A 24,050-nucleotide genomic window follows, 5' to 3' on the forward strand; every position below is an offset into this window, starting at 1 on the left:
CAGTTATAAAACCTTTCAAACAAAAAGGATATATTTTCTTTTTATTAGCCATGAAGTAAAGCATCTTTCAAGCTAAATTACATTACATTATACTTATTACATGATACACAGTCACTAAGTCACTTTAAAAAAAAAGACAAATTTCATATTTCAATGAACTCAGTAAGGAGATATCAAAAATAAATAATGAAGGTCTTTATTTCCCTTCTTCCCCATTCCCTAAATTTATGTTTAAACCTGATATAGCTTTTGTAACAGTAAAGTTACTCGTGTTCTTTAAGATAATGATTATAAATGCCACTAATTTGACAGAACAGGAAATAAGCACTTTCACCTACTTGTCTCTAGCTTATTACCTCCTTTGTCATTAAGATAATGATGTTTTCGTATAAACTGCAGGTATAATTTTAACAATTTCCATAATCTTGAGAATTTTTTCAGTATTACATAATCAAAAAAACCAATTCCAACTACACCTGTGCATATCTTATAAAAATACATTTAAAAACAAGGACGGGAAGAATTCTAAGCGCTGGGCCATTATTCCTCTGAAGGTGAGCAGGCATTAGGAAGAGGCGTTGATTCCTTTATCTTTATCAGGATATTCTTCCACCTCAGAGGAGAACATCAACTCTGGGAGAGAAAATGAACAGAACATACTCAAAAAGGTTCCCCAGGACCTCAACAAGTTTTTCAGTTTAGTTATAAACAGTCCTTTCACGTACTGACATAATATAAACAATAGAAAGCCCTCAAGTACAAGTAAGAATTCTTGATAATGAAATCTGATTTAAAAGGTGAGCTAATGACAAGGGTACAAGTTTTGCATTTAAAATTTTCCAAAAAGTAAAAATTTCCAAGTTTTAAATATAGTGCTAGCCCCTGAAAAATAAAACATCTATAATGGAGATAATATAATAATGCTCACGAGGAAATGTAAGTCACCTGGGGAATCCAGGATCATTAAACAGCTGAAATGTCTAATTCTGTAAGTGATCATGATAACCTAAAATGTAGGGGACAGATGTAGAGAAAGGACCTGGAACTAATACGAGGTGCTTGCCAGGATATCTTAAATGCGCTATCCCATTTAGTTACCATAACGACCCTATAAGTGAGGTATTACCATTCCTACTTTATAGTGATTTTTTTTATCCACATGGAAAAAATGTTATATAATTCACATGGCCCTATGAGAGAGCAGGATTCTGTAAATATTTAGTAAGTAACACACACTTTGTTATTTAGTCTGAATACTGCACAAGCTTGCTAGATGTAACTTCAATCCCAACTACAGTGTAGAAAGATATTAGTGGACATTTCTACACTTCAACTATTACTTAGCATATACTGTATATGTAGTTTATTAAAACAACAAATATTTAAAAAAGAAAACCTTAGGAACCGAATACAGTCTTCTGATGTAAGTATTATAAGAAAAAAAATCTTTTTTTCTTCAGATTACTTTATTTGAATTATAACATCTATTAAAAATGAGTGAGGTTTTTTTTTTCCCATCACCATTTACCCCCTCCCCCCATATCCTCTTCCACGTCTTCCCTTCTACCAACTGTGCCCCTGAGTTTTTTCTCTTTTTTCTTTTTTGCTCAATCCCTCCACCACCACCCCCCAACCCCCATCACCACCAGAGCTGTCTGCCTGCTCTCTATCTATGAGTCTGTCTTGATTTTGCTGGTTAAGTAAGTCTGTTCATTAAATTCCACAAATGAGTGAAATCATATGGTACTTGTCTTTCTCTGACTGGGTTATTTCCCTTCGTGTAATGCTCTCCAGGTCCATGTGTATTATAGGGTAAATTTTTCTTCCTTTTTATGGCTGATTAGTGTTCTATTGTATAAATGTACCATAGCTGTTTTTATCCACCCGTCTACTGATTTAAAAACTATACTGAGTGAAAGAAAATAGCAAAATATATAAACCCTTAGAAGATTTTTAAAAAATACTTTACATGTATCAAAATAAATAAAGCAACAGGAAGCCACTTAAGAATGACAATACAAAAAGGTATATTCATCAATGAAAATACACAAGATTACATTTTTTGTCTTGGTTTTTATAAATGGAAATGTTGGGAAAGTTCTCAATTCTAACACTTCTGAGACAGTTTGTAATTAGTTTATCAAATTGCAGCTAAATGCTCAGGATGTTCAATAATCAAGAACATAATAATAACCAAAGTCCTGGAAATGTCACAGAGGTTCAAGGGTGAAATTGTGGAATGTCTGCCAATGAAATACAACTTACACTACAAACACCTAAATGAGTGCTGAAGGACCAGCAGTTTGCCAATATGACTCCTCTCCTCCAAGGGTCCCAAAGGGGTGTGAGAACTAGAGACGAGTAAATCTCACTTCCCACAGGGCACACTAAAGGTCAGGTTACTCAACACTTTATTAGACAATGAAAGGTTAAGAATTTGTTCAACATAGAGGAAGAGGTAAGAATAATTCACTTAGGGAGAAACCAAGATGGCGGCATAGGTAAGCACCTAAACTGCTGCCTCGCACAACAATTTCAAAACTACAACTAAAAGACAGAACAGACACCATCCAGAACCACAGGAAAGCTGGCTGAGTGAAAATTCTACAACTAGAAGGAAAGAGAAAAGCTCACAGAGAATTGGAGGTACGGCAAAGGGTCTTTGTGCGCGCAGAGAGGAAGGGCGGCTGAGAGCCTGGCTGACTTTCTCTGGCGGAAGGGGGAAGGAAGCCCCCGACCGCACTGAACCCCAGTTCTGACTGCACTGAACCCCAGTTTCGGGCGAGTCCCTGGGGACCCACGCTTTTACGGGGGGGAGTCTGGACTCTCGTGCGGAGACTCGGGAGCTGGGGAAGGCAAAAGTCTGAAGGCACGCGCGTGCCAGTGCGCACAAAGGCTGCGGAGGTTGCCACAGGCTTTCCCTAGTGGAAGGGAGTCGGAGGCTCCTGACTGCACTGAGCCCCAGTTCTGACTGCACTGGACCCCAGTTTCAGGCGAGCCCCTGGGGACCCACGCTCTTGTGTGGGGAATATGGACTCTCGGGCGGAGACTCAGGAGCCAGGGAAGGCGGAGGACTGAAGGCGCGCGCGTGCCAGTGCGCACAAAGGCTGCAGAGGTTGCCACAGGTTTTCCCTAGTGGAAGGGAGTCGGAGGCTCCTGACTGCACTGGGCCCCAGTTCTGACTGCACTGAACCCCGGTTTCAGGTGAGCCCCAGGGGACCCAGGCTCTTGTGGGGGGAGTCTGGACTCTCGGGCGGAGACTCAGGAGCCGGGGAAGGCAGAGGTCTGAAGGCACGCATGTGCGCGCAATGGCAAGGCTGACTGGAAGCCAAGACTGAGACTCCACCCCATCCAAGCTGAGCACAGAGGCTATTGCAATTTGGCAAGTCTAATCCTATAAGGCTGTCTCCAGCACCGAACTTCTCCCAGCATAGACACAGCTGATCCTTATAGCCAACTGGCCTGGAGGTCAATTCTTCCCAGTGATACCAACAACAATCAAGACTTAATTACAACAAGGCTGTACACACAGTCCACAAATGGGGTGCACCAAGAGTGTCCACCTAAGGTTAACTGGGGAGGCAGACCCACTGGGCCATATTGGAAACCTAGCACACAAATCTACCTTACCAACTCAGGGAAGCAGTGAAAATGCGGCGTCAAAGAATCAGATCACAAACGAAAGAAATGGAGGAAAACAAACGACTGGATATAGAATTCAAAACCACGGTTATAAGGCTTTTCAAGAATATCCTAGAAAAGGCCGATAAATATAACGAGACCCTTGCCGAAACCGGTTTGGCTCAGTGGATAGAGCGTCGGCCTGCAGACTCAAGGGTCCCAGGTTCGATTCCGGTCAAGGGCATGTGCCTGGGTTGTGGGCACATCCCCAGTGGGGGGCGTGCAGGAGGCAGCTGATCGATGTCTCTCTCTCATCGATGTTTCTGGCTCTCTGTCCCTCTCTCTTCCTCTCTGTAAAAAATCAATAAAATATATTTTAAAAAAAAAATATAACGAGACCCTCGAAGATATGAAAAAGGACCAACTAGAAATTAAACATACACTGACTGACATAAAAAATATTATACAGAGACCCAAAAACAGACTAGAGGAACACAAGAATTAAGTCAAAGAATTGAAATACAAAGAAGCAAAAAACACTCAACCGAAAAAGCAAAAAGCAAAAAAAAAAAAAATCCAAAAAGTTGAAGATAGTGTAAGAAGACTCTGGGACAACTTCAAGCGTACCAACATCAGAATTATGGGGGTGCCAGAAGAAGAGAGAGAGCAAGATACTGAAAACCTATTGGAAGAAATAATGACCGAAAACTTCCCCCACCTGGTGAAAGAAATAGACTTACAAGTCCAGGAAGCGCACAGAACCCCAAACAAAAGGAATCCAAAGAGGACCACACCAAGACACATCATAATTAAAATGCCAAGAGCAAAAGACAAAGAGAGAATATTAAAAGCAGCAAGAGAAAAACAGTTAGTTACCTACAAGGGAGCACCCATACGACTGTCAGCTGATTTCTCAACAGAAACTATGCAGGCCAGACAGGAGTGGCAAGAAATATTCAAAGTGATGAATGGCAAGAATCTACAACCAAGACTACTCTACCCAGCAAAGCTATCATTCAGAATTGAAGGGCAGATAAAGAGCTTCACAGATAAGAAAAAGCTAAAGGAGTTCATCACCACCAAACCAGTATTATATGAAATGCTGAAAGGTATTCTTAAAGAAGAGGAAGAAGAAAAAAGTAAAGATAAAAATTATGAACAACAAATACATATCTATCAACAAGTGAACCTAAAAATCAAGTGAATTAAAAACCTGAGGAACAGAATAATCTGGTGAATATAATAGAATCAGGGGCATAGAAAGGGAGTGGACTGATAATTTTCAGGGGGAAAGGGGTATGGGGTTTTCATGAAGAGACTGGACAAAAATCATACACCTATGGATGAGGACAGTGGGGGGGGAGGAAAGGGCAGAAGGTGGGGTGGGAACCGGGTGGAGGGGAGCTATGGGGGGAAAAAGGAGAAACAATTGTAATAATCTGAATAAAGATTTATTAAAATAAAAAAAAATAAAGAATAATTCACTTAATTTGCATCTGACAAAGGCTGCATAGATGAAGCGTGATTTATTTCCAATTTAAGAGATATTTTGACCTTGTAAAGTGTATGACTGACCACTGTGCTGTACACCTGCAACTAATATAAAATAATACTGAAGTAATATTAATAAAATAATATTAATGAAACTGTAATAAAATAAAGAGATACTTTGATTGTAAGGAGAGTAGGAGACATGAAGAGCAAAGACTTTCTATAAAACATTTGAAGGGTTAAAAAAAACAAAAACCTCCTGAATATGCACCAGGGCCACAGAGGGCCTCATTCAGCACTTCCAGACCCCTGCTACCCTCGACGCTCCTCTCTGCTTCTCTTAGTATTGTTCCACCACTTTATTGTCACTCTTCTTATGTTATTTTACTTTAAATATCTTTGTTATCACAGTTATCATCCAGGGGTCCTCAAACTACGGCCCGCGGGCCACATGCGGCCTGCCAAGGACATTTATCCGGCCTGCCGGGTGCCGCTGCCTGTCCTGCTTAGCAGCCGACTCGTCCCGGGCCCGCAGTGCGCATAGGAATTTGTTCATAGTTTTTTTTAAACTATAGTCCGGCCCTCCAACGGCCTGAGGGACAGTGAACTGGCCCCCTGTTTAAAAAGTTTGAGGACCCCTGTCTAAAATCGTTACAAAAGGTTCCATGATATGCTCATACTATTTGTTCCTCAATACCTTCGCTGAGATCCATGCCTGGCCTATAAGACAAGAAAAGCCAGGACAGTCCAACCAGAATGGCCACCACCAGATTCACCAGGATCCACGGCTGGAGAACCTGTTCCTCACTTCCTGCCGCCCTAAAGACACAGAAATGCGCATTATTAATGTCTTGGTTTTTGTTCATCTATCTAAATACATCTATTTTATTCCTCATCTACAGGAATAGCAAGGAAAGAGTGAAATAAAATATGATACCCTATAAAATACAACCATATATATAGATCCCATAAATATGTATCCTGAAAACAAAGGTACAAAGGTTATTGAATTCTAAACACACCTGCTTTGTACAGTGATAGAAATGGAAATTCAGTGTTGCCAAATTTTTTTCTACGTTTCCCTTCCAGCTACTGTGGTGCTACTTACTCTTCATGAGATATCTTTCCTTTCTCGCTTTACCTCATGCCTCTAGCCACTCTCTCAAAAAAGACCCCCCACTCTAAGTCCTGTGAACTAAAATCTCAGTTGTCCTGTTAGCTCCATGGTTGGCCACTGGCCCGAGGAGGGTGGCGCGCCCTAGTCTGCTCTAGCTCCCCATTGCTTGGTTTTCTGACTCGATCCCCGCTACTCCCTCCCATCACTATTCTGACCTATTAGGCTCCAGGTTGGGGGTGAGGGTGCCAGGCTCTTCCAGTTCATCATGTAATGACATATTTTAAAACCGTAACTTAAGAGATTTAAAATAGTAAAAAGAGGACATTTCATTAAAAACGCAGGTGTTTATAACAATAGTTATCCATTTAAAAATGGAATAGGCATTTTCTTGCCACAATTTTGAAGAGAAAAACAGGGCCTTTATAAATAGATAAAAACACGTACAAGAGTGGAAGGATTAGAATAGTGCCATTACTCCCACTGTTGCTGTTATTACCATCAACAATTGCTAATGCCATTTGAACCTTACCAGAGGCTACCATTAACAGAAGAAGGTGTGTAAAGGTGGATCCTGTCACTTGTCATTTGCTGACTCAGAGATAGTGTAAGAGCAGCGAAGTACACTGGGAAAAAGATAAATGAAATTTGTATTTTTAACAGTCAAATTTATTTTTAATTTATAGATTACTTTAAGGTCAAAAGTAATCTGTACTTTAGGGAATGACAATATAAAAGAAATTCATTTGATCAATTTCAATAGGCTGGATTATTTTTCAAGAACACAGGTACTTTTGTGATGCTCACTACTTCATCTTTAGAAATGACTAGAACCTAGAAGATCTTTTAATAAATTAAATAATTGACTCAAGGTCCTAAAACTAGTTTTGTTAATATTTTCATAACAGAACAAAATGTATTCCAAATTACCCAAAGATAAAAAATATCATTTGTTACTGAAATGCTATGCCAGCTCAATCTGTTTAATGTCAAGTAGAAATACAAAAGCTAGATATTACTTAATAAGAACAAATTAAACTCTTAAAAGTTACTAAGCTCAACTTCTATTGAAAAATAGTGTTATCAAAATTATGGTTACCATCTTTTTTTAATTACAAATTCTACTGAACATCTGTAAGTAATGCTTATAGGTAGCAATAATATAACATCTTTCAAAAAATAAAATTAAACTTTTCCTTGTTCAAAATTACAATGTCACTCAAGCATCACACAGTTACCAAATTAAACTATTTACTCACAGAAAGATGCAAAAGCTGTTGGATCCAGGGCAAGAAAATTTCGGATTGCTACTGATGTTTTGGCAAAGTCAATCCTAGAAAATACAAAAGTCTCTTGTCATCGTGCAACCATAACCTTCTTACAAAACGTGCCTAGAGTTTTTCCTTCTCTGTTCTAATGCTGCCACATTTATTGTCTCTTATTAAGCCTTAAATAGCCACAGCTCATTTGGAAAGAGGGTCTTTGCAGCCATGATCAAGATAAGATGAGGCCATTAGAATGGACCGTAATCCAATGTGACTGGTGACCTTCCAAGAAGAGACACAGGCACGGAGACACTCAGAAAGACGGCCATGTGAGAACAGAGGCAGAGACTGGAGTGCTGAGTCCCAGGCCACGGACCCCCAGGATGGCCAGCAGCACCGGAAGCTTAGAGGCATGGGGCAGGCTCTTGTGGAGCCCTCCATTTGGGCCAACCTTGCTGACACCTCGAGTTCAGACTCCCAGCTTCCAGAACTGGCAGAGAATCAATTCCTGTTGTTTCAAGCCACCCAGTTTGTGGTACTTTGCTATAGTAACCCCAGTAAACTGATAAAATATCCAGACTCTCTTCTATATCTGATTAAAAGTATTTTTCAGGTTATATTTTGGACTTTTTTGAACTGATTATATTTGAAAGAAGTTTTAGACTTAGAGTGATGCTGAAACGAGTTAAGACTTTTGGGTGTTGTTTCTCCCCCCCTCCCCACCCCCACCCCGCCACAGTATTCCCACCTCCAGCTCCCTCCAACAAATAACAAAAACAGACTGGCCTAAAGATAGTCAAAACAATTCTATTTTGAAAGCTGTCACAGTCAGTGACACATGTTGCTCAACATTTCCCCCTGAAGTAAAGTTAGAAGGATCTATAGTCACAACAGTCTTACCTGTCAAAAGCTGAAACTGTACTTAGAGCCAAAAGCAAGTAGAGAAGACTCTGGAATGGATATGCTAACGTCTTGTATTGTTGCAGAAGGTTCGAGAGGTTAGAAAGCTGATCTCCTGCTAGAACATATATCACAACAATATTCCACACAGCACAGCCAGCCAAGAAGCCATGAGAAAACAGACCCACCATCCTGAATGGAAAAGGGTTTAATTATTGCACATGAATTACTAAAGTAAAAGGCTAACATATTTTTAAAACCTACTCACATATAAGAATAAAATTCAACATTTCATAAAAAGTAAAATCAAGCATTTTCTTATTTAACAGTGTTGAACAATCGACAGTTTTTTAAAAAAAATCATAGAATATTTGTTTTAAGAAAATCCAACAAAGGCAGCCACCTGAAAGCCCGGTGCACTGAAAGGGCGACGTCCCTGGTCGTCCAGGAGGGCTTCGTGTCCATCGACACGTCTACGTTCTCTGTGGTCTTTACCAACTCTGAACGGTCGGTGGCCTGGAATCGCCCTAAGAACACATTACACAATTATCCACCAACAAGAGAGAATCTGCCAGTCTTTTTAAAAATTATCCCACCCTTAAGAACCTTAGAAGGAGTGTGTCCATGTGCTTCCTTCTCAAACCAAAATAGATGTTGAAGTAACAGTTTGGGAAATTGACTATCCTATCCTATCTAATAAAGACGGAATATGCAAATTGACCGTAACTCCATGACAAAGATGGAAGTGCCCACAGCCAATAAGGAGGGAATATGCAAATTGACGCGACAAGGCGAGAAGCGGAAGGCGGCTCTGGCCAGAGTGAAGGCGGAAAGGCGGCTCCGGGCCAGAGCGAAGGCAGAAAGGCGGCTCCGGGCTGGAGCGAAGGCAGTGCCGGCAGCCAGGGGAAGGAAGGCCTGTTCATGCACAAATCTTTGTGCATCGGGCCTCTAGTATTTAATAAAATACAATAATGAGCTTCCCACTAGGAAAAAAGTCTAGAAACCTTTAAGATGACAATGTCTAATATATTCTAATTTAGAGATTTTAGAAGTACTAGCGTTTAAATGTCAACACTATAAAGGTACGCCAATATTTGAAAACCCTTTACATTTCTTAGGAAAGGACCCCAGTGTATGTAGCATGGCACATGCTCTGTGATGACAGAAAAGAAATGGATTGTTTCATAAACTTCTAAGAAGATTCCCGTGCAAGTATCAGTTCAAGTGTCAGCCTGCAACGCTGTGTGAGCAGAGCTTTACCCCTTTACTGTTGACTAGGAGGCCCCTTCTCATGTCTACCAATCACAATGGACCTCAGGCAGCAGGAAAGGTTCCAGCTTAGTCTTGCTCGCCAAACCTGGCTGCCAGGTACTTTGGAGAACAAAAGTCAGGGGTTTATCACCTAATTTTCCCTAAGAAAAGACAACTTTTGGACAGAAACTAGTATTTTTTTTACAGTCAGTTACTCTATTAGGGAAGTTTCTGTGCTAAGGGAAGCAAGAATAAAAACGGAGTGATACTGCATGAAAATAGCCTGAAGTGTATTAAATAGCCACAGGTCTACCGGTAAAAGCACTTGACTAGAAATCATGAGACTCTGAGTCCCAGTTCTACACTAACCAACTATGAGACCCTGGATAAGTCAGTCTCTCCAGATCACAGGTTTCTCGCTGGCAAAGGTCCCTTAGATGGGATATTACAGAACCACAATTTAAACAACTTACATAAAACCTAAATTATAAATTTTAAGGGCTAATCTTTATGTTCCAGACGAGTTCTTAGGCAGCATATTGACAGCATATCCATGGGAGGAGTATATGGTCATGACCATGCTTTTGGTAAGTTTTTCTTACAACACTACAAACGCAGTCTTGTAACCAGTTCATCAGAACTATTTCCAAAAGAATATGCAGTTATATTTCTTATATAATATGGTAATACCATCATGTATGTTCTCTCATTTATTCTTCATTAAAGAATTTATATCATTACCTGCCCTACCACCACCACTACCAATTGCAGAAAACTGGTGAAGTACAACAAAGAATAAAGAAATGGGTGGAGGGTAAGGGGAGATTTTAAAAATTACCCAAAATCTCATAATCCAGAAACAACTAGATATATTTCCTTCTAGTCTTTTGTCCTGTGCATGCTATAGTTGAGATTAAACTATCTGTGTACGTATGTTTATTTTTCATTCGAATTTTTCCACAAAATGTAAAATTCTCCCTAAACACTATTTTTAATGATGCAGATTTTATTGCATAGATAAAGCATATCTTACTGAAATCATTTCCCTGCCCTTTTATATTTAGGTTATTTCCAGTTTTTCACTCTTGTGAATAGCAGTGTGATGATTAGCTTGGTGTATACATTTTTATCCATGTTTTTGCTTATTGCCTTAATTCAGATGTCCAGAAATATAATTCCTAGATCAAAGGATAGCCTTACATACTCTTAAAGAGCTCATATTCCAAACCAAGGAACTACTTACGGCTTTTTTCCACAAACACTTTGTCTACAGGCTGGCTAATGCCAGTGGGAGCAGTAAATACAGACTGTTGTTCTGGACTCCTTTGCTCGTCAGTAATTATGTCTTCGTCTTCTACGCCTAGCTCATTGGCATACTGCAGTTCTGCTGGCCGGGCCTTCCTGGAGTCAGGGAGAAAGGAAGAAAACCGGGTGCTTACTGAATTTTTACAGACCCACACAAGGACGTACCTGTGAGTAGAATGAAAAGAGCCCTGGACTTTGAGCAGAGAAATTTGGATTTTACTCAAACAGATCAGTTGTTAACTGCTATGTAGGCTTCAGTTTTATCCTCTGGACAATGAAGAGGCTGAACTTTCCAGACTTAAAATTATATCATTTTATATAGACACTAGAGGCCCGAGCACGAAATATGTGCGCGGGTATGGTCCCTAGGCCTGTCCTGCGATCAGGGCCATCTTCCCCAGCTGCCCACAGCTGGCCCCGCACCCCCCCCCCCACCCCCGGTTCCCCATTCACCATCGGGTGATTGGTGCCTGATGCGGGGGGGCGGGGGGGGGGGGGAGGAACCGAGAAGTTGGCTGTTCCTGCCCGCTCACCAACCCCGCCCCCGCCGTGGGTGGCCATCAGGCGATTGGAGCCTGTCAGCCGGGGAAAGGAACCAAGAGGTGGTCAGTGCGCCTCATAGTGACTGATCCAGTGGTCATTCTGCCGTTAAGGTCAATTTGTATATTACCCTTTTATTATATAGGATTGATTGCTATTTATATGGTCATGTCTAAATACAAATAATAGTGTTATATAACTTCAGGGTACTTCTTTTTCTTTTTAATTTCTTTTTTTAAATAAACCTTTATTCAGATTATTACAATTATTTCTCTTTTCCCCCCCCATAGCTCTCCTCCACCCATTTCCCACCCCACCTTCTGCCCTTACCTCCCCCACACTGTCCTCATCCATAGGTGTATGATTTTTGTCCAGTCTCTTCATGAACCCCCCATACCCCTTTCCCCCTGAGAATTATCACTCCACTCCCTTTCTATGCCCCTGATTCTATTATATTCACCAGATTATTCTGTTCCTCAGGTTTTTAATTCACTTGATTTTTAGGTTCACTTGTTGATAGATATGTATTTGTTGTTCATAATTTTTATCTTTACTTTTTTCTTCTTCCTCTTCTTTAAGAATACCTTTCAGCATTTCATATAATACTGGTTTGGTGGTGATGAACTCCTTCAGCTTTTTCTTATCTGTGAAGCTCTTTATCTGCCCTTCAATTCTGAATGATAGCTTTGCTGGGTAGAGTAATCTTGGTTGTAGGTTCTTGCTATTCATCACATTGAAAATTTCTTGCCACTCCCGTCTGGCCTGCATAGTTTCTGTTGAGAAGTCAGCTGACAGTCGTATGGGTGCTCCCTTGTAGGTAATTAACTGTTTTTCTCTTGCTGCTTTTAATATTCTTTGTCTTTTGCTCTTGGCATTTTAATTATGATGTGTCTTGGTGTGGTCCTCTTTGGATTCCTTTTGTTTGGGGTTCTGTGGGCTTCCTGGACTTGTAAGTCTATTTCTTTCACCATGTGGGGGAAGTTTTCGGTCATTATTTCTTCCAATAGGTTTTCAGTATCTTGCTCTCTCTCTTCTTCTGGCACCCCCATAATTCTGATGTTGGTACGCTTGAAGTTGTCCCAGAGTCTTCTTACATTATCTTCAACTTTTTGGATTTTTTTTTTTTGCTTTTTGCTTTTTCGGTTGAGTGTTTTTTGCTTCTTTGTATTTCAATTCTTTGACTTGATTTTTGTGTTCCTCTTGTCTGTTTTTGGGTCTCTGTATAATATTTTTTATTTCAGTCAGTGTATGTTTAATTTCTAGTTGGTCCTTTTTCATATCCTCGAGGGTCTCACTAAATTTATCGGCCTTTTCTAGGATATTCTTAAAAAGCCTTATAACCGTGGTTTTGAATTCTATATCCAGTCGTTTGTTTTCCTCCATTTCTTTCGTTTGTGATCTGATTCTTTGACGCCGCATTTTCACTGATTCCCTGAGTTGGTAAGGTAGATTTGTGTGCTAGGTTTCCAATATGGCCCAGTGGGTCTGCCTCCCCAGTTAACCTAGGTGGACACTCTTGGTGCACCCCTTTGTGGACTGTGTGTACAGCCTTGTTGTAATTAAGTCTTTATTGTTGTTGGTATCACTGGGAAGAATTGACCTCCAGGCCAGTTGGCTGTAAGGATCAGCTGTGTCTATGCTGGGAGAAGTTCGGTGCTGGAGACAGCCTTATAGGATTAGACTTGCCAAATTGCAATAGCCTCTGTGCTCAGCTTGGATGGGGTGGAGTTTCAGTCTTGGCTTCCCGTCAGCCTTGCCCTTGCGCGCATGTGCGCGCCTTCAGACCTCTGCCTTTCCCAGCTCGAGTCTCCGCCTGAGAGTCCAAACTCCCCCCACAAGAGCGTGGGTCCCCAGGGGCTCGCCTGGAACTGGGGTTCACTGCAGTCAGAACTGGGGCTCAGTGCAGTCAGGAGCCTCTGACTCCCTTTCACTAGGGAAAGCCTGTGGCAACCTCCACAGCCTTTGTGCGCACTGGCCCGCGCGCGCCTTCAGACTTCTGCCTTTCCCAGCTCGAGTCTCCGCCCGAGAGTCCAGACTCCCCCCGTAAGAGCGTGGGTCCCCAGGGTCTCGCCCGGAACTGGGGTTCAGTGCAGTCAGAACTGGGGTTCAGTGCGGTCGGGGGCTTCCTTCCCCCTTCCGCCAGAGAAAGTCAGCCAGGCTCTCAGCCGCCCTTCCTCTCTGCGCGCACAAAGACCCTTTGCCGTACCTCCAATTCTCTGTGAGCTTTTCTCTTTCCTTCTAGTTGTAGAATTTTCACTCAGCCAGCTTTCCTGTGGTTCTGGATGGTGTCCGTTCTGTCTTTTAGTTGTAGTTTTGAAATTGTTGTGCGAGGCAGCAGTTTAGGTGCTTACCTATGCCGCCATCTTGGTTTCCCCCCCTTCAGGGTACTTCTTTAAAGTATGTCATTTTATTTTATCTAACACTGAATCCTATGCTAAATTACACATTATTTATTGCTGAAATAATCATAATTTGAATTTTGATAAAATGAGAAAATAAATTACAATAGCCTATTTTATTAATATTACCTTTAATTTTTAATATCTTGAATATATAATTTTTTTCTACTTATATAAAATCTTCTACTTGTGTTTCTCTTTTTTAGAGATAGCTCCTAAGAATTTTTATTCAAGTACAACATTTTACTTTTCTCAGTGGTCTACACTTTTCAAATTTGTCATTAGATTGGTTTAACTGATATCTTTGTAATACTACTTATCCTAGAGATATACTAGTATTTATAGTGTTTATCAAACTTCATCAGAAGCTATCATTTGGAAGCTCCAAATTAAGCATCAGAGTGTCCCTGAAGAATATTTAGAAGAACAAATAAATTCTTACTTTGTCTTCCTTCGAGGTTTTTTAATAACGGGCTCTTCAGCTGGCTCCACATCGATACCATTTTCATTCCGTAATAAAGATGGACTAGATGTCTTCTGGGTGAACGCAGTCTCCAATTCTGAAAAAAAAAAAAAAAAATAGATTAAAAATTTTAATTACTATAATGTAAAAAGAAAAGTAATATACAAGACTTTTGTAATACAAGAGAACATTAAAATTTTTAATTGGGCAACACTGTTTTGCATTTGATTTAAAAATTTTTATACCTCTAAACACAACAAAATGTTTGACATCGCAATGCCAAAAATATGGGGAAAATGATGTAACCCGACAGCGACACACACGGAAGAATGTGAAGACAGGCACAGAACGACATTATGCTGTCATAGCCAAGGACTGCTAAGAGCCACCAGATGCTAGAAGAGGCAAAGATGGGTTCTTTCCTAGAGCCTGCGGCGGGGGCGTGGCCCTGCGCACACCTCGATCCTGAACTTCTATCCTCCAGATCTGTCTGAGACTAAATTTCTGTTGTTTCAAGTCCCTCAGTTTGTGGCAATCTGTTAAGGCAGTCCTAAAAATTAATACAACATATTTTACAAAATGGGATCCTCTGATACATCCTATTTTACAACCTTTGTTTTTGACTCAACAATATATTACTGGTGGTTTTCCATAGCACAACATCACCAAAACAATGCTGTTAATGAGTACTTGGTTTCTATCAAATGGATAACATGTTTTATTTGGGTATTATCACGTTGTTAAATGTTTGATATTACCAGTGTCTGCTCTTATAAATAATATTGCAGCTAACCTCCTTTAATGACTGTAGCTGTTGTAGTTACTTCTACTCCTATACGTTTGAACAGGTTATACCATCTTACACTCCTATCAGCAGCGTATGGGTGTACCCTTTTCTCATCAACACTTCCGTATTTTATAAATTTTTAAAAGCATTGCCAATTCGATAGGCAAAATAAATTATATAGTCTTGTCTACCTTGTGAACAGTCCCTGAGACACAGCAAAACTCAATGTTACTGTTGCTTTATTATATTATTGTCAATAGAGAATCTATCCTTTCCCAACTAATCTTAGATATCAGTTTCATCATATACTAAATTCTTCTACACATCAAAATCTAAACTTTCTATTTTAGTCCTGAATTTGTACCACTTCCCTCATAATCTACACACATAGAATCAAGAGACCCTTTAAAGTGTTCTTGACTTAACCCATTAGAGCAACTCTAGTGATAAAAAATTTAAGCAAGCAGGAAAAATAAAGGGATATGGGTGGGGGTGGGAGAGGAATGGGAACATTCAGGTTTTTACTCATACACCCAAAATCACAAGCTAACCTGTTGCTTTTACATACCAAGAGGTACCCTTGACTTCTGTCTTCTTTGAACAGGAGCTTCTGGATGCTCTGTCACTTCTTTAGTTGGTGGCTCGCCGCTCTCAGATGGCCTATGAAGAGCAGTCTGAACAAGACCTTCCAAAGAAGCACTTGCTACAGAAATAGAGTAAAAAAATGGGGTAACTTGAACAGAGACCACTGAGTCGTAAAAAGATGGGAAAAGAGGGAACTGGGATGTTTCCTATGTAATATCCCCTTCTCCTACAGAACCAATCTTGATTTCCTTTCTCCTCACTTGTAACTTCAAATTTTAAGTTGAGAAAAGAAATAAAGGAACAAAGAAGAATGAAGAAGAAAAAGGGGGGGCTATTAGGAAGAAGAACAAAAAGGAGAGGAGAATTTGCTTCAGAATTTCCATTTTCACAACAAGGTAAAAACATAATGGAAGCTGTTGCCCAGAGAACTCTCTTATTTGTCTTATGCCTTAAGAATTTTCAGCTTCTATATAGTTTAGTACTTCACTAGTAAATTAACACATGATAACATCACCTTGATAAATGGAGTTAACAGAAAATTTATAAATCTTTTTATTTGGCCATTCATTTCAATCTCTCCCGTCATCAAGTCTTTGAACAGATTCTGACATATTTCAGCATATTTGAATTTTACTTGACTACATTCCCGTGCCCATCTTCTTCACAAAAAGAATATGTATTAATAAACAAATAAAAATATGCTTAACCTCACTAGTATTCAGATAAATAAAAAACTAAAATAAGCACCTTTTTTCCCACTAGATTGACAAAAAAAAATTTAAAAGACTGATATTGTCCAGTGTTGTCAAGGATTTAGCAAATGTGGCGATGTAAGAACTAAAGCTTCCTTAAAGGCAATTTAGCAGAATCTTATCCTATTGCTAACGCACACAGGTCCTTTGTCTAGCAATGTCGGTGCTAGCAATCCATCCTCCAGAAGTAGCTCTTCTCCCCCACCACCCAGCATTTCAGAACTGCAAAACTGTGGAAGTGAAAAATCTGAAATAACCTAAATGAACAGTTTTAATAAAAGCCTAGAAATGCATCCCCTCTTTTGTCTAGAGCACCGAACCTTCGTTTTCTCTTTTGTACAAGGAAGCGCTGGTAGCCATACCTCTGCTCCAACTGCCTTTACCCTTTCCTCCCCTTGCTACCTTCCTAAGCCCAGATGTGCATGTCTGTACTGAACTGTGAGTGAATTTTCAGAGCCTGGCATTCCAGTATCTTTGTGAATCCAAGTCTCTTTGAACCTCTTCTCTTTTTTTTTTTTTTGTGTGTCTACATGTCTTTTTCTCTTTCTCTGCGTCCATCTCCATTTCTTTCTTTTTCTCCATCTATCCCTCCATCCAGGGGTCCTCAAACTACGGCCCGCCGAGGACATTTATCCGGCCCGCCAGGTGCCGCTGCCTGTCCTGCTTAGCAGCCGACTCGTCCCGGGCCCGCAGTGTGCATAGGAATTTGTTCATAGTTTTTTTTTAAACTATAGTCCGGCCCTCCATCGGTCTGAGGGACAGTGAGCTGGCCCCTGTTTAAAAAGTTTGAGGACCCCTGTGACAATCGATGCTAAGCCAAAATAAGTTTCTGACCGAGTGAAAGTTGTGGCAATGAATCAGGGCATTTGCCTTGAAGCAGCTCAGCCAGCAGTGGAGGACAAGACTTGCGGGAAAGAACGCCAGCAGCACAAAGCCGGGGGCCAATCCGATAGCTCAGAAGAGGCAAGGGGCTAAGCGGCCTACAGCTGTGACAGTGGAAAGGAAAGGGAAAGGGACACAAGAGCGGTCATAGAAGGAGCAAGCAAGTAGAGTGAAGGGACCAGTTCGCAGTGCCACTGAGGCTTCAGCCTGGGTGACTGACTGGGAGAGTGGTGGGGAAAGAGGGAACAGGAATCTGTGAGAAGTGAAAGTTGATTTATTGTTGAAGGTGATGAATTCTGGATGTGCGAGTCCGAGTTACTGACGGAGCATCCAGGATTAACGAAAAAAGGGGTTCATAGAACTTGCTCATTATCGGGGCTTTAATACCTGCCTTCAGACTCATGCTCTAACATAGATATTCTTGGGCTAAAATGAGAGATCCAAGGCCCAGCTGGTTTGGCTCAGTGGACAGAGCATCGGCCAGTGGACTGAAAGGTCCCGGGTTCGATTCCAGTCGAGGGCACATGCCCGGGTTGTGGGCTCAATCCCCGGTTGGGGGTGTGCAGGAGGCAGCCAATCAATGATTATCTCTCATCATTTATGTTTCTATCTCTCTCTCCCTCTCCCTTCCTCTCTGAAATCAATAAATATATATATTTTTAAAAGTATTTAAAATGAGAGATCCAAGAATCCTATGTCTCTAAATCCAATAACCTGTTCAAGGGTCTGGAACCAATTATAGCTTAAGATAACTCATGTTGTCATGGGGATAAAAGACCCCCAAGAGTCCAAGAATGTAGAGGAAGTAAGAGTGTTGGTGGCACAACCCTTTATTTTATGAATCCTTCTAGGCACCCTTCAGGCTGCTCACTGCCTGTCCCTCACTACCACAGGAGTCCCACTGCTTCAAGGTGACCGTGGTTCTATCCTCAACACAGCAGTGACTTGGCACTGCTGGGACCGTGTCTCTCCCTGACCTGATGTTTATCACGCCTGAGGGAGGTCCTGGAAAAACCTGTGGTTCCACACCGCAGAGAGCAACTTCTTACCTGGCATGGTTTTTGTTCTCGGCTTCTTTTTCTTGGGATGACTAAGTGGAACATCATCTATAAAACAAAAAGGACAGAAAAGGCTGGGACAGTTTTTTCAAAAGGGAACCTTTAATAGGGAAGATCTTTCCCTCTCTTCTCTGGGTCCAGCCAACACCTATGCGTGAAGGGAAAGAAGGTAAGAAATTGACAAAGTCGAAGGAGCCCACCATGTGGTACTAAGAGCTCGCTGCTGGTCAGTAATGTCAGGAACAGTGACACAGAAAGTGTGCTCACCAAATATCCATGCGATCCCCAACTTGGGCCTATGCTTGGTTCTGGCCCATAGGCTACGAGAGAAGTGATCTGTGTCATCTGGAGGCCAGAACACGGAAAGAGCCAGTGAGAAGCCCTCCAGCTCTCTCTTCCCTTGACAACTGAGACCTCATGTTGAGATGGCAAAGCCACAGGACGGAAGTGGACTAATCACTGCCTCATTAGTGAAGAGGCAGTGAAAGGCAAATGCCCTGATTCGTTGCCACAACGGACTTTGCATTAACCAGATATAACCTTATTTGATATTAAGTCACTGAGATTTTGGGGTTGTGTAGCATAACCCAGTCTATCCTGACTAAATGAGACACAGTAAGATGCAGTCCCTAATACAGAACGATAACTAGCCAAGAGTTTTGATCCAGGTGACTCCATACAGGAATGAATGCTTTTATATTTGTAAGGTCAAATATCAACCATATTACTAGTGTTATTTATCAACCATCATTTAAAAATGGCAGCCATAGATTATTATGATAAAGGTATTGTATTATTATAAATTATACCACCCAGATTCAATTTTAAGAGAAACATTAATTAAACTTTTGAATATTTAATACCATATTTAGAAAATTTTACATTAACAGTGAACTCACCTTGAATAGCACTTTACATGACACCAACCAAATTTAATCAGGACAAAGACAAAAAAAAAGAAACTCCATTAATTAGAAATCTATAACACTGTCAGACTGAAAACTGACTTAAAATCATTACAAATTTAAAATAAAATTAGTTTTTACACCAAGTTTGCTCATTTACAAACTAGCTTATTTACAAATAATAAGCCAGAAAACCTGCTAATAAAATAACCCCAATATTTTCTGAATCTATATACACATACTCCCTTCTATCTATTAATAAAGTGGATTAAACAGATTAAGAACTCTTATTCGGTCACTTATTAAAATCAGCTTAAACTCTAGCAAACAAAAGGCGGCCAGGATTCCACTAACCGAGACCGTAAAACATTCAGAATAGATCCATTATCCTCCCATGTTCACAGTCAGGCTTTGAAACAGAACACTTCATTGTAACTGTTACCCTAACGATTCAGGGGTTGTTCACCTTTAAACTGTTAAGAAGCCTTTTCTTAAAAATATCAAGAAATCTTTTCTGAATTATGATGGAGTTGCAATGGTGGTCAATTTTCCACTTTGTTCATTTTGCACTTTTAGAACCCATAAGAAAATCACTGTCCTTTTACCTTGGCACAGGTGGAAGGGCTCGTGGGGGGCGCTATGGGAAAAGAAGAAAATCACTTGTAAGTAAAAAGCCGAGAGCAGCTTTACTTCCCATGTTTCAAATCTTTTGATTACTGTTCACCAGTGAAAGCCAGGCGGTTCTGATGAGAACCAAACGGGCAATATTTAAATTTCATATAAAATGCCTTCCTTTCTATGTACCTTTTTATCTACGGCCAGGCCTGTTCTAAGCACTAAGAATGCATTTAGGAACAAAAGCCGGAGATCCTGCTTCCACGGAACTTGACATTCAGTTCTCTCAGATACCTGAGCTGAGCCTGACTGAGAAAGGAGCCTGCATGTTTGACAAAGGGAAGCAAATACAAAAGCCCTGGGGGAGGTGGGCTGGGAGGGTCCCCGGTAAAAGGCCAGGAAGGCTGCAGCCGCTACCACGGAGAGGTGGGCAGAGGCCAGACTAATCAGGGTCCTGAAGATGGAGGGAAGGAAGCTAGATTTTGTTTTAATTCATTCATAGGAAGCCGATGGAGGTTTTAGGCCACCTAGTCACATACTTTTTAAAAAGATCCCTCTGAATACAGGATGAAGGATGCATTTTAAGGACAGCAAGAATGGAGGGGAACCCTTAGAAATGCTGCTTTACATGAATAAGAAGAGTTGTATTTGTAGTTCAGAGAGATTATAGTTACGAAGCACTGCGGGATCTTTCAAAATAAAATACTAACAGAAATGCCTACATCAGTTCAACGTGCCAAGGATCCCGCGCTGCTTGCAGGGAACATCGCTTCAAAGGGGTTAACATTCAGGCTGTTGCAGTTTATTCTGCAGCCGTCCCTTTCAGCAATCACCGGTTTAAACTGTGTGTTCATGTCAATGCTACCAGAAGGCAAGGAGGCTGTCTTAACACCACCCAGTACTCAGCATTCCCGGGGAAGGTACGACAGTCGCGTGAAAGCGCTTTTGTTCTAAGGATGCTACGCAGAGCGTTCTATCCAAAGGTCAGTTCACACAACTCCACGTTTCAAAAGTCCCGCAGAAATGACATGTCACCCATCCGAAACCCCAACCTGCAAGCCTCTCAAAGGTAGGACAGTTCAACTGAATGCAAAAACCCAATAACGCACCAGTAACGGAGGCTCGCTTACCACCTGCTTCTTTCCCATTCTTTCTGAAGTCCCCGGGGCCGCCCGCTCCCGGCGGCCTCACAGCCCCGCTCCCGGCTCGGGTCGGCCGCGCGCAGGCGCAGTGCGTCCCCGCGCGCAGCCCCCTCCCCGCGGCGGCAGCGAGTTGGGGAAACGCCGGGACTCGGCCTGGCCTCGCCTACCGGGTACCCCTGCTGGAGAGGGGCTGACCTGCCCCGGAGGAGACGCCAGAGGGCGTGGGGTGCACTCACGGTTCCCTCAGGGTTTCCCAAGTGATTTGTTTGTTCGAGAAACGGGAGAGATGCCCATGGTTAACAGCCTCCACGGGCAAAAACCGGTCTCTTCCTCGGCGGCCAACCGCCCTCCGGAGGGGCCGGCATTCCCACCCGCGGGCCGGGCCGGGGCGACCGGGAAGTGAGGCGTCGTCAAGGCAACACGCTCGCTGGGCCCGGAAACCTCCCGTGGCTCGGGGTTCGGGTCCCGGCTGGGAAAGGACTTCCCGCCCCGCCCCGCCCCGCTCCGTCCCATCCCGCGGGCGCCGAGGGCCGGTGCGCGTCCCCCCGGGCTCCCCTCCCGACCCGCAGCCTTAGGGCACCCCCTCCCGGCCACCGGCGAGGCCGGCGCCCCTCGCCGCTCACCGGGCGGCCCTCCAGCGGCAGCCCCGAGTCGGCCCTCATGGCGCTCTCCGGCGGGGCTCCCTCGGCGCAACCGCCGCGGCCCGAGCCTGGATCCCCGCGACGCCGCGGCCTCCGGACCCGCGGGAGGCGGGGGCTTCGGGCTGCCGGCTAGGCCTCCGCCCAGGCCGGTCTCCGCCCCGTTCCCGGCGTGCGCGCGGGTGTTGATACAGGCAATTGTCTAATTTTCTCCAGTGGCTTACCCTCCATCCCTCAGCTGTGTAAATCAAGTTCGGGAAGCCTTTTCTCAAAGAAGCACAACATAGGATCAAACCCGGGCTCACAGCACGTGTCGTTAAAAATGACAGTTTTCGTTTTGCTTGGTTGGGATTTTTAGAAAGACACTATTCACTTTAAATAACGAACTACAAGTATGTGGAAGCAGGCGCTCTGTTTTAGTTAGGAGTGGGGAGGTGTTGGATGTGGAGAGAGGGTGCGGAAGGTAGACACGGGCAGGAAGAGCGACGGGAGGCTCAGACCTGGGGAAGAAAGAAAAGCAAGACTTCTTGGAAGAATGTTCCTTTCTTGTGGTTTTCTCAGATATTGGTCTCTAGGACTAAAATTCTATCTACATAAAAGACAGCGACTGTCTGACCATCCGCCCTGCTGGTAGGTATGATGCGCACCAACCACCAGGGGGCAGACGCTCTATGCGCACCCACCACCAGGGGGCAGACGCTCTATGCGCACCCACCACCAGGGGGCAGACGCTCTATGCAGGAGCTGCCAAGCTGTGGTGACTTGGCAGCGGTGGTTCTCCGTTCTCAGGTGACACACCCCAGAACCAGAGAGGAGGGAACCCGATTCCCAATGGTTTATGTTGTTGCTGGGGCACTGTCGGCCCCCAATCTGGTTTACTGCCAAGCTGCTGTCACCTCAGAAGCCCTTTGAGCCGCAGCGCTGCCCCAGGTGCAGCCTGGCAGGGGAAGGATCAGGGGAGGTTGGCTCCAGGGCGTGTGGGCCAGTCTTGCCCAGTCTCACTCCGCTGGCCACCTTCTAATTAATTTCCTTTCAATGTGCACAAATCCGTGCACCAGGCCACTAGTTTAAGTATAAATGTAGATATTGGCTTTTAGGAAACAATATTATTTCCGCCCTGGTCAGAAGAATAATTTTTTCCTTGTAGTCTCATGTAAAATGAGGGCAGTGCAGTTTCTGTAGGTTTTGATGTTAGATGTGAAATGTGTATGTCACCCATCTTTCTTGTTGAAGTGAGTCAAGTAGGTATTTTTTGTAAAATTTATAAAACTTGTTTCATAAGGTAAAAAGCAGTTTCTGAAATTAAATACTACTTACTTTATTTAGGAAAGCGCTTTTTATCTGAACTGTACAACGACCATATGAAAACTGTAACAGGTTCTCATATCAGTCACTCGACTTCGTTCATATCCCTACCAACTGCTGTATAGAAGGTAAAAGCAAACAATTTTTTTCTAAAAGCCGAACAGGTAACTACATAACCATACAATGCAAACATTTTTTCAAGTAAGATTAATTAACAAACTGCAGGACTTTAAAAGTTGCACATATTATAACAGGGCAAATACTGCTGCTTCAGGCAGCAGCTGTTACTCCAGAGCTGAAACAGACAAACGTTGTTAAAACTCCAGCACGAAGCAGAAGCCTTTAAGACCCAGTCTCAGAGGAAACCCACGTGGCTGGTACCCACTGAGGCTCCTCCTGAGCCTTCTGAACTGCAGACACCAACTGGGCACATGCATCTTGCAAGATGTCATTCACAATCACGTGATCAAAAAACTGGCCAAACTGAGTCTCCATTTTTTGGGCTAAATCCTCCATCTCTTGTAGGTCTTCATCCTTCAGGGGAAGTGAAAGAATGCGGATAGTACAAACTCAACGAGAGGAGTAGAGATGATAGCAGTTTGTTACGCTGTTACATTCAGATGCGAACTATTTTTTAAAAATTAGGTCAAATAAGTGCCCTCTATTTTAAACCAAAAAACATATTATTCTTTTTTTAGTCTTACTAATGTTTCCCTGGTCAAGGTTTTCCAAAATTGAATGATGGTTTGTAGACAGACCAATCCTCTCAAGTTCTCATTTAGACTTAAATTATCCTATTATCTAAACATCTGGAGCGCTCAAACCATATACAACATAAAACAAAAATGTTTACCAATCAAATATAACTTAAACATAAATTTTAAATAAACATTAATAAGAATGGTGTTATTTTGTAGATACAAAATGGTCACTTTCAGCATGAGGATGGTAAGATGGTTCTATTGAATAGGCATACCTAAATTACACTTTGCTACATGATGACTTAATTCACCTATAATATTGTCTGTTTCT

At 42.3% G+C, this 24,050-nt stretch overlaps 2 protein-coding genes across 3 annotated transcripts in view; both read right to left on the reverse strand.

Annotated features, from left to right (window-relative positions):
• TMEM237 (transmembrane protein 237) lies at positions 1-21,830 on the reverse strand. Of its 2 annotated transcripts, XM_080669009.1 has the most exons (12): positions 21,699-21,830; positions 19,924-19,955; positions 18,405-18,487; positions 15,705-15,839; positions 14,329-14,446; positions 10,886-11,043; positions 8,795-8,918; positions 8,392-8,583; positions 7,486-7,559; positions 6,759-6,852; positions 5,810-5,931; positions 1-633 (listed from the first exon to the last, which is right to left on the reverse strand). In XM_080669009.1, the coding sequence occupies exons 1-12, from the start codon at positions 21,735-21,737 to the stop codon at positions 566-568; spliced, it is 1,239 nt and encodes a 412-aa protein (XP_080525135.1). In that variant the 5' UTR covers positions 21,738-21,830; the 3' UTR covers positions 1-565. The 2 variants fall into 2 exon arrangements, with proteins under 2 accessions (XP_080525135.1, XP_080525134.1); XM_080669008.1 differs by lacking the exon at positions 21,699-21,830 and having other exon boundaries at positions 18,405-18,461; positions 19,913-19,955.
• A 1,181-nt stretch (positions 21,831-23,011) lies between these two features.
• Positions 23,012-24,050, reverse strand: part of MPP4 (MAGUK p55 scaffold protein 4) — a gene marked incomplete at its 5' end in the record, with an annotated part of 30,599 nt that continues 29,560 nt past the window's right edge. The window contains one exon of the mRNA XM_080669054.1: positions 23,012-23,552. Coding sequence (XP_080525180.1) covers positions 23,361-23,552 — 192 coding nt within the window. The 3' untranslated portion in view covers positions 23,012-23,360. The remainder of the gene's footprint in view (positions 23,553-24,050) is intronic.

Source organism: Plecotus auritus (assembly GCF_963455305.1).
Source record: "Plecotus auritus genome assembly, chromosome: 5".
NCBI classification, from domain to species: Eukaryota; Metazoa; Chordata; class Mammalia; order Chiroptera; family Vespertilionidae; genus Plecotus; species Plecotus auritus.